At 35.4% G+C, this 10,461-nt stretch overlaps 4 protein-coding genes across 4 annotated transcripts in view; all 4 read right to left on the bottom strand.

The window, feature by feature from the left end:
- Positions 1-257: 257 nt before the first annotated feature.
- LOC126725879 (ATP synthase subunit a, chloroplastic) lies at positions 258-2,275 on the bottom strand. Its single transcript, XM_050430883.1, has one exon. The coding sequence runs from the start codon at positions 2,273-2,275 to the stop codon at positions 1,532-1,534; it is 744 nt and encodes a 247-aa protein (XP_050286840.1). The 3' UTR covers positions 258-1,531.
- LOC126725880 (30S ribosomal protein S2, chloroplastic) lies at positions 1,870-3,197 on the bottom strand. Its single transcript, XM_050430884.1, has one exon. The coding sequence runs from the start codon at positions 3,195-3,197 to the stop codon at positions 2,487-2,489; it is 711 nt and encodes a 236-aa protein (XP_050286841.1). The 3' UTR covers positions 1,870-2,486.
- On the bottom strand, positions 3,097-7,652 carry LOC126725876 (DNA-directed RNA polymerase subunit beta''-like). The gene has a single exon (XM_050430880.1). It carries the CDS (start codon positions 7,647-7,649, stop codon positions 3,462-3,464), a length of 4,188 nt encoding a protein of 1,395 aa, XP_050286837.1. The 5' UTR covers positions 7,650-7,652; the 3' UTR covers positions 3,097-3,461.
- A 166-nt stretch (positions 7,653-7,818) lies between these two features.
- Positions 7,819-10,461, bottom strand: part of LOC126725882 (DNA-directed RNA polymerase subunit beta'-like) — a 3,211-nt gene continuing 568 nt past the window's right edge. The window contains 2 exon segments of the mRNA XM_050430885.1: positions 7,819-9,445; positions 10,246-10,461. The exon segment at positions 10,246-10,461 is cut by the window's right edge and continues 568 nt beyond it. Of these exon segments, the coding sequence (XP_050286842.1) occupies positions 7,820-9,445; positions 10,246-10,461 (1,842 nt within the window). The 3' untranslated portion in view covers position 7,819.

The raw sequence follows: 10,461 nt of genomic DNA on the forward strand, positions 1-10,461 counted from the left end.
GAAAAATTCATGATTTATTCTTAAAAAAAAATTCTAACAATTCATAAGATCAGATAAGTCTTATAGTATAACCCTTCGATTCAAATAATCAAATTCTTGGATCGCCACAATAAGTCTGGGCTCCCCCCAGTTCCTCATTCGGACCCTTTTTTACAGTGAAAGAACCTAGTAGATTCCTCCGCAATATCTAATTGCGGGTATGAAAAAGCTTTTGGTAATGAAAGACTTGACTCTTATTACAAATGAATTTCTGAAAATTCTTTTTTATTTCTATAGATTTAGAAAAAGAATTTCGTGGTGTCAAAATAAGGTATGTGGTATAAAAATGGAGAATTCATGATAAGTTCCTCACACCAAAATAAGTAAATAGTTAATGATACAATCAACCAATAAATTATGACTTAATTATTCCATCGCTAAGATCTATACAGTCGAAGGAAATAAGAACTCGGAATTGAAGTAATAATATTATTATTGAATCATCAGAACGGCTTCGATATTTCTTTTTTAGTTTTTATTCACAGAATTTTTTTGAATCCATACCATTCTTTTTGAATTTTTCGTTTTTTCTTATTTTCTTGATTGAATCTCTTTATTCAATAGTCACTTTATTTTATTCATTTAATATTCAATTCACAACTACAAAGGAAATGGAGGGGATTCCATTGGAATTCCTATCTAAATTCACAGTAATAGAGCCGCTTAGATATTACATATATAACTAATTAATATCTAATATTACATATACATGTGTTTCTTGGATAACGTAAATCAACCATTCATATCTTACATTTAATCGGATTATAGAATCATTCTTCGAAACATTCACAAGAGTTGTCTTATACTAATTAGAGTACATACATCTAGTTCGGCCCCCCCTAACCAATCCATTTTTTTTTTATAAATTTGAATTTAGTTTTTTGTAAATCTTTATTTTTTCTTTTTTTACTCGCCGACGCAGGTACAATCAATCTACATGGACAAATTCGTTAGATCGAATCGTTGCATCGAAATAGAAGTATTTGATTGATCTAAGTTCAGGTAATTTATTATTTATTAAAATTATCTTTTGGTCAACCGTTTAATTGGATGAAATCAACTTGAATGGGAATTTTTCTATATAACAATAGCATCTTTTTTAAAATAGCACACCATAATACTATAAGTATTACAATCCTAATTATTATTCAGATTATGATTACTAATATCTAATAATATTGAATATTGGAATTAAATGAACAAAACAATATAAAGATAGTATTCATTGGGGGGGGATAAATAGACCGAACTGGAATTTTAGGAAAAAGATCTTTTCGATCTCTTTCCTTTTTTTTACTTCCCCTTTTGTTTGTTGCAATTCCCTAATACCGCTAATATCTTATTTTTGACTATTACTTCTATACTTTATATAGTTTATATTTATATAATTTATCTATTTATTTTTATATATTATGCTCCTTAAGCAGATTATCTTGATACGCATATATATTGCGTAAGGCTTAAACTAAAAAAAGACTATTTCGAAAACTAGTCAATGATGACCCTCCATGGATTCGCCTATATAAGCCGCAGCTAAAGTTGCAAAAATAAGAGCTTGAATACCGCTTGTAAATAATCCAAGTAACATGACGGGTATAGGAACCACTGAAGGTACTAAAGAAACAAGAACAAGAACTACTAATTCATCAGCTAATATATTTCCGAAAAGTCGAAAACTAAGCGATAGGGGTTTTGTGAAATCTTCTAAAATATTAATGGGTAAAAGGATTGGAGTTGGTTGAATGTATTTACCAAAATAACCTAATCCTTTTTTACTAAGACCCGCATAGAAATATGCTACTGACGTGAGTAAAGCTAAAGCAACAGTAGTATTTATATCATTTGTAGGCGCGGCTAATTCCCCATGAGGTAACTGTATGATTTTCCAAGGTAAAAGAGCACCCGACCAATTCGAAACAAAAATAAATAGAAACAAAGTTCCAATAAAGGGAACCCATGGACCGTATTCTTCGCCAATCTGAGTTTTGCTCACATCTCGAATGAATTCAAGAACATATTCGAAGAAATTCTGACTGTCAGTAGGAATGGTTTGTGGATTACGAACAGCTATAATGGCTGAACCTAATAAGATAGCAATTACAACCCAAGAAGTAATAATTACTTGGGCATGGACTTGAAAACCTCCTATTTTCCAATAGAAATGTTGGCCGACTTCCACACCGGATATATCGTATAAGCCTTTTAGTGTGTTGATATAACATAATAGAACATTCATATTGCCCTCTGAAAAAAATAGAACTTTAAAAAGAATTATTTTGATTCAACCTTCTCTTTTTTCGACTTGCCTAGTTGACTTATATATATTTGTATACCAATTAATTACATAATATCCCTAGTTACTTGTATCTCTTTTAGGAATCATAACCGATTTCAGAAATCTATGGAGTTCCCAAAAGAATTTTTTTATTATTCATTATTAATATGAATCAAGGATTTCGTATATAACTAGAACGACCCTCACAAATTGCAAATACTAATTTGTTAAGAATTAATCGGATTGAAGCTATCGCGTCATCATTTGCTGGGATCGAAATATCAGCGAGATCTGGGTCACAATTTGTATCGATTAAACAAATCGTTGGAATTCCCAAAATCATACATTCTCGAAGAGCCATATATTCTTCTTGCTGATCAACGATTATTACAATATCGGGTAATCTAGTCATATATTTGATCCCGCCCAGATATGTTTGCAAGTGAGATAATTGTCTCTTCAACATAGCTGAATCTCTTTTCGGAAGACGATTGAGTCTCCCCATCTTTTGTTCCGTTCTCAAGTCCCTGAACTTATGAAGTATCGTTTCCGTAGTATACCAATTCGTTAACATACCGCCTAGCCATTTTTTATTAACATAATGACAACGGGCCCTTATTGCAGCCCGTGCTACTGAATCGGCTGCTTTATTTTTGGTACCAACAATTAAGAATTGCTTTCCCCTACTTGCTGTATCAAAAACTAAATCACAAGCTTCTGATAAAAAATGGGCAGTTCTAATAAGATTTATAATATGAATACCTTTACGCTTTGAAGAGATATAAGGTTCCATTCTAGGATTCCATTTACTAGTACCATGACCAAAATGAACTCCTGCTTCCATCATTTCTTCCAAATGGATGTTCCAATATCTTCTTGTCATTTATTTATCCACACCTCCTTTCTTTTTATTAAAAAAAAGAGAGACGAGGTGCCCTGAAATAGAAATAAATAATTGTTCCGATGGAACCTTCGTTTCTACCTCTAACGGATATTGGCCATTGATACACGATTCAAACCATTAATATTAATTTCTTTCTATTCTATTTGTTATTTTATTATCTTTATTACTATATACCAAATAAATAAAAAAAAAAAAAATGACCGCAAATACAAATAGCTAAAAAGAAAGGGGGTGAATCCGCTCTTAGGAATCATTCAACCCTCGAAATGATTGTCTCAGTGTATCGTGTAAATTCCTTGAAATGAAAAAATCAAATAATTCTCTGTGGTGGAACAAAATATCTCGCATTTCTGCCTCGAATAGTTTATTGTTTTTGGTTTCCAAAGGAATGTTGGTATGTTGCCTTGAACGTTGCACTAATCCGTTGAATCCCGTACCAACGGGTATCATCCCCCCTAGAACAACGTTCTCTTTCAGACCTTTCAACCAATCGATACGACCCCGGAGAGCGGCTTTTGCTAAAACTCGAGCAGTTTCTTGAAAACTTGCTTCGGATATAAAACTTTGAGTATTTAGAGATGCTTTCGTTATTCCCAATAAGATAGCTCGGTAACAGATCGCTTCTTCCAAAGCGCGCCCTGTTCGTTCCGCCCGCAACAATTCAATCAGTTCTCCGGGTGAAAAAACATTAGACATTCCCTCTTCTGAAACCAACACTTTTGATGTTATTTGACGCACAATAATTTCTATATGTCGATTATGAATCTGCACCCCCTGAGATCTATAAACTTTTTGGATCTTATTAACCAAAGAGATACGCCCTTGCACTATAGTTAGCTCAGCACCAATCAAGAATCTCCAAGGAATTCCAATAATTTTTGTTATACTCTTGTTCCAACCCTCAATTCTCTTTTCTAGGTTCATCGATATTGAATCAATCGAACGCACTTCTAACACTTGTTCCACTTTTGGAAGACCTTGCGTTATATCCCTAGATCTCGATTTTTCATATATAAATGTAACTAATGTATCTCCTTCGTAAAGGATTTCTCCATAATGGCCATGAACGGTTGCTCCCGGAGTGGCCAAATAAGCTTTAGCTGATCTTATTACTACAGAGTCAATTTGAACAATTAGAACTTGACCCGATTTTAAGTGCGGTCCGTTTTTGGCTATACATAAATTTTCACAAATAAACTGCCCAAGGCTAATTATTCTAGACGCTTCTTCACAATAATTATGATGGAGAAAATTCCAATTCAAATTGAATGGATTCAAAACGATGTTACCGCGCGGATCGGGATTATTATAAATAGAAACCCTACCATTTTCATCCATTAAATAATATTTAAGCACTTGAAAAGTCTGTTTGAAATTGTCAAGTTGTAAATATTTAGTTACCGAGATCTGATTATAAGTTATTAAATGGTAAAATGAATAAAAATGCGCAATTTGAGGGGTTCTTCCTAATCCTAAAGGTCCCAAGGAATTCCTAATTGGAATTAGACTATCTCTTTTCATTGATTCTTTTTTTATTACATCATTGTAATATTTTACATCGTTGAATGGACCCATTTGAAAACAATTAGATGATGACAAAATTATAAAAGATTGGCATTCCTTATTCCTCTTCAACAACGTACGAATAGTTACTTGATTTTGGCTAAGTGATTGTTGAATCCCTGCCTTGGAAGAAATAGAATAAAATGGATTGATACTGGTGCGGTCTGGCCTCTTATCAAAGATCAATCCTGAACCTGACGGATCTTTCCTTTTTCTGATATACGAAATATGGGATTTCACTAAATCGATTCGCAGGAAATCTCGACTCATACCATTTGTATTTACTTCAACAAAAGAAGCGTGGGCCTCTTCGACAGAAGAACTTTTTTTGTCTTGTTTCCAATTCAACAATAAACAAGTCCGAACTAATTGAATACTTGTTCCATAAATTCCCCGAATTGGTTTGCCATTGCCATAAAGGATATAATTGACAATTCTAAGTTCCATATTATCCCTTTCGTGCAACAGATCCTGGGAGAAAAGTGTTACTAAATTTATACCGTCCGCTATCTCATATATGATTACGGGTCGAGCCAAAACAAAATACTTTTTCTTGTTAGGTGGGATCCATTGGACATAGATCCAATTTTTCAATTTTTTTTTTGATTCCTTAGCATTTTTTTTTGCCGCTCCAAGCGGGAGCAAGATATCATTGTGTCGGGATATCTTATCCATCTCTCCAGGAAAATGGATATCTCCAGAAAAGATTTTAAGTTCAATCCATTTTTTTTTTCTCTCCACTCGGACCAATCCGCCCGCTCGGCTTCTTGTATTTAAAGTGATTCGTGTATCTAGTCCAATGAGACTATTGTTCTGTACCATTATGGAAGAAGATTCTGGCAAAATATGTACTTCCTCGGGAATGAAAAAAAATCGATCTATTTTCATTTGGTATTTTGGCTTCAATTCTTTGACTCCTCGATACTCAATCAAATCCTCATTTTTGAGGATGGAATGCCCCCCTGTAGTCCCATATTTCGTAATGCCTGAATTCTTTCTTCTGTATTGAAGATCATCAAAATAAGCAAGAATACTTTTTTTACGAAAAATACCATTTCCGGGTATTTCAATCGAAACACCGGAAAGAGGCATTAGCCCTTTTTCTCGTTCTGGAATCAATTGTAATGGAATGATGAATCTATTTCTTCGTCTCTTTGCCAATAAATAAAAATTTTCGTAGAGAATAACAGGATATATTAAATTACAATGACCCCTTCGATTAAGTTCTGAATAATCAGGAATCTCACTTTGTTTTTTTTTTTTACCAAAGATATCTGAACTAAAGAATTTTTGTCTTACTTGATCATTATTTCCTGACAGACTAGAAATAGATCTTCCTTCAGCAGAAAGAGAATGAACGCTAATTTTATCTTGATCCTTTTGAAGCGAAAAAGAGGCTACACTAGAGCGGCATGAACCTCCTGATACTATCCATAAATGACTTGTTTTTGGTAAGAGATGTACATTGCTGTATGTAAATTCCGGTGCATGGTATACATCGGTACTCCAGTGCATTTCTCCCTCTGAGTTAGAATAAATATGTTTTCTAACCCTCTCCTTAAAATTAAACGTATAGGTTCCCGCGCGAATCTCAGCAATAACTTGTTCTGATTGTACATATTGATCGTTTTGGACTAAAAGAAAACTTTTTGGCGGAATAGTGACCTTGTGTAGAATATCTTCACTCTCAATAGTTACATACAAGTATATATAACATATAAAAGCGGGATGCCCATGACGTGTACGTGTGGGATGAACTAAATCTTCATTGAATTTAATTTTTCCATTGGAAGGGGCTCGTACATGTTCTGCAGTACCCCCTGTGAATACTCCGCCGGTATGAAAGGTTCTTAATGTTAGTTGAGTGCCGGGTTCCCCAATAGATTGACCCGCGATAATACCTACAGCTTCTCCCAATTCGACCAGGCCCCCATGAGTAGGACTTCGGCCATAACATAATTGGCAGATCCAAGATGTACTACTACAAGTAAAAGGGGTTCGAATAGATATTGGTTGTGTTTGAAAGGTTAGAAATCGATTGACAAGTCCAATCCCAATATCTTGATTTCTAACGGCAATGCATCGTGGGCCCATATATATATCATCTGCTAATACACGACCAATTAATGTTTGTATAAAAATCCTTTCCGGTATCGTCCCATTTTGAGGACTCACAGAAATACCTCGGATAGTACCACAATCCGTTCTACGTACAACAATGTGTTGAACAATTTCCACAAGTCTGCGTGTAAGATATCCAGCATCTGATGTTCGTACAGCAGTATCTACAACTCCTTTTCGGGCTCCGTAGCAAGAAATTATATATTCTGTTAAAGACAGTCCTTCACGTAAATTGCTTTGAATGGGTAAATCGATCATTTGTCCTTGTGGATCCGACATTAACCCTCTCATACCTACTAATTGGTGTACTTGAGATGCATTTCCTCTAGCTCCCGAAAAAGACATCATATGTACTGGATTAAAAGGATCAGTCATCCTAAAATTAGGATTCATTTCTTGTCGCAAATATTCACTTGTAGCATACCATATCTCAATGGATTGTCGTAATTTTTCTACTGCGTGTACATTTCCATAATAATGGTGTTTTTCCAAAACCAAACTTTGTTGTTCCGCATCTTGGACTAACCATCCCTTAGAAGGTATTGTTAAAAGATCATCAATTCCTAATGAAATGGATGTAGCAGTGGCTTGCTGGAACCCGAGGGTCTTTACTTGATCCAGAATGTGTGATGTATATGCCATTCCGAAGTGATCTATTAATCTGCTAATAAGTCGTTTAATGGCAGTTCCATCAATCACTTTATTGTGAAAGACCGTATTGGCCCGTTCTGCCATAAGTACCTCCATATTCCGCTGAGTGGGGTTCGACAATGGGTTTGAGTCAATGATTGGAAAACGTCTTTTTCTCGATTTAAATTCGCGTAAAAATTCAGGAACTATGGTCCTAATTGAACCAGAGAGACACTAATTCACATCAGTGTCATAGAATTACTTAGCATAAATACCATACTATTAGGTTAGGTACCATATGAGCAGGTCCGGCACAACCCTTGGATAGCTTCTTCGATTTCTCGATAAAGAGAAATAGGACCAACCGTGGTTCGAATGTATGTACAAAGAATTTCTTTTTTTATACTTCTTACTATTAAGTAGTGCTCATAAATCTCATGATAAGTACCCAAAGATTCATAGTGAACTTCGATAGGAGCTTCTCTTGAAGCAATAACGCGTTGGTCTAGTTGCCACCGGAGCCATAAAGTACTATCTAAATTGATTCTTTTCTGACGATAAGCTCCAATTGCATCATAGGAATTACAAAAAAAGGGTTCTTTTTCTTTCGTATACTTATAGCTATTGGCATCCATTTTTTCATTTTGATAATTTATGCGATTACATGGATTATACCTATTTGCACAAATACCTCGGCGATTCCCGCTCGTTAATACATAGAGCCCAATAAGCATATCTTGGGTTGGTAGGGAAATTGGATTCCCAATAGATGGAGACAATAGATTCATATGAGAAAACATAAGTAAACGAGCCTCCACTTGAGCCTCCAAAGATAAAGGTACATGAACCGCCATTTGATCCCCATCAAAATCTGCATTGAATCCCTTACAAACTAATGGATGTAAACAAATAGCGCGCCCTTCCACTAAAATGGGGTGGAATGCCTGTATGCCTAATCTATGCAGAGTAGGTGCTCTATTCAGCAATATGGGGTGCCCCTGCATAACTTCCTGAAGTATTTCCCATACAATTGACTCTTTTTCCCGAATTTTACTCTTAGCAACTCCCATGTTCGAAGCACGATGTTGTCTAATTAGACCACGAATTACAAATGGCTGGAAAAGTTCTATTGCTATTTCGCGAGGCAATCCACATTGATGTAATGAAAGGGAGGGACCCACGACAATGACAGAACGACCCGAATAATCCACCCGTTTGCCAAGCAGAGTCTCACGAAATCTTCCCTCTTTGCCTTCAATTACATCCGAAAACGACTTGTAAACCTTATTATGACCGTCCCTCATTGGTTGTCCGCGGATTCCATTATCAAGAAGTGTATCCACAGCTTCTTGTACCAATTTCTCCTGACACATTACTAATTCCCCCGGTGTCGATCTACTTGTTGCTAATAAATCGATAAGAGTATTGTTCCGATAAATAACTCTTCTATAAAGTTCATTAATATCCGAGCTCATTAGTTTACCCCCGTCTATCTGAATGATCGGTCTCAACTCGGGAGGAAGAACTGGTAATAGACATAAAACCATCCATTCTGGTTCTATATTTGTTCGAATAAAATGCTTAGCTATTTCGATGCGTCTAACCAAAAAATCCTTTCTTCTTCCAACCTTTCTATTTTCCCACTCATTACCCGGGGGCCCTTCTTCCCCTAATTCTTTCCATTCTACCAACGAATAATCTATAATAATTCGCAAATCCAGATCGGCTAATTGTTCTCGTATAGCACCTGCTCCAGTAGACATTTCTCGATTTCGAAATGCATCGAAGCCTTGGGTAGTAAAGAAAAGTGGGATGCTGTATTTCCAAGATTGGATTTCATATTCGAATGAACCTCGTAATCGTAAGAAAGTAGGTTTTTTAGCTATGGGCCTAGCAAAAGAAAAATTTGGGTAGGATCCTATAGGATATCCCCCTTCAAAATCGGACGTGAAAGTTTCCTTTCATCCGGCTCAAGTAGTTACACCAACTAAAGATAAAGAAAGGAGTTTCCACTTTATTTTCTTTATCTATAAAACGGAACCCCCCCCAAAAAAAAAAAGAAAAGATCTACTCTTTACTCAAGTTTCCAATTTAGACCAAGCAACATTTCATTAATTCATTTTTTTTTTTTCTTTTTGTAGATTTCGATTTTATTTTATGAATTTTTTATTCAATTAGAAATTACGACGTAAAATCAATGAAATGTAAAATTCTTGAGTAGTCTACGTCCCTTCGAATGAGAGATACCCTTACTTAATTCTTAATTTCATTCAATTAAAGTAAAGAAGTACCTTGGAATTCATAAGGGATTTACTTGTCTATGTATCATTACATTCGATCTTTTAGGTCCCTACTTTGCCTCGACGGTTATGCCACGATGTCCTTAAAGCCTCTATGCGATGGATAGGCTCCTGCAACCATGACATGACAGAATTTGCTTATTTTAATAAACATAATTTGATTTCTTTATAAAGTAAAAGAAAGGGAATGGTTAATTCCATAAAAGAAGTCTTTTTTTTTTTCACGAGAAATTCCTATTTATTTGTTACTGAAGAGCCCATAGACCAATTCCCCCTTTTATTTGGGAGTATTGAATACACCCATAATTCTGAGCTTCATGTTCTTCCTACCAAGAGACATGTCAGATCCAGGGCATACCAATTCACTTGAATGGTATGACAGTTTCTCATTCTGAATCTGTAAAATCAGAGTTTTGATCAAATCACACATCGCAGTATACCAGTCCTTCTAATTCTTTAAGAGGTTTATCTAAAAGATTCGCGATATAACTAGGAAGACGCTTCAAATACCACACATGGGTTACTGGGCATGCCAGTTTGATATAGCCCATTTGGTATCTTCGTATCCGAGAATCCACGAATTCGACTCCGCATTGTTCACAAAAATTAGGGTCTTCTTTTTCATCCCC

Source organism: Quercus robur, chromosome 5, assembly GCF_932294415.1.
Source record: "Quercus robur chromosome 5, dhQueRobu3.1, whole genome shotgun sequence".
NCBI lineage: Eukaryota > Viridiplantae > Streptophyta > Magnoliopsida > Fagales > Fagaceae > Quercus > Quercus robur.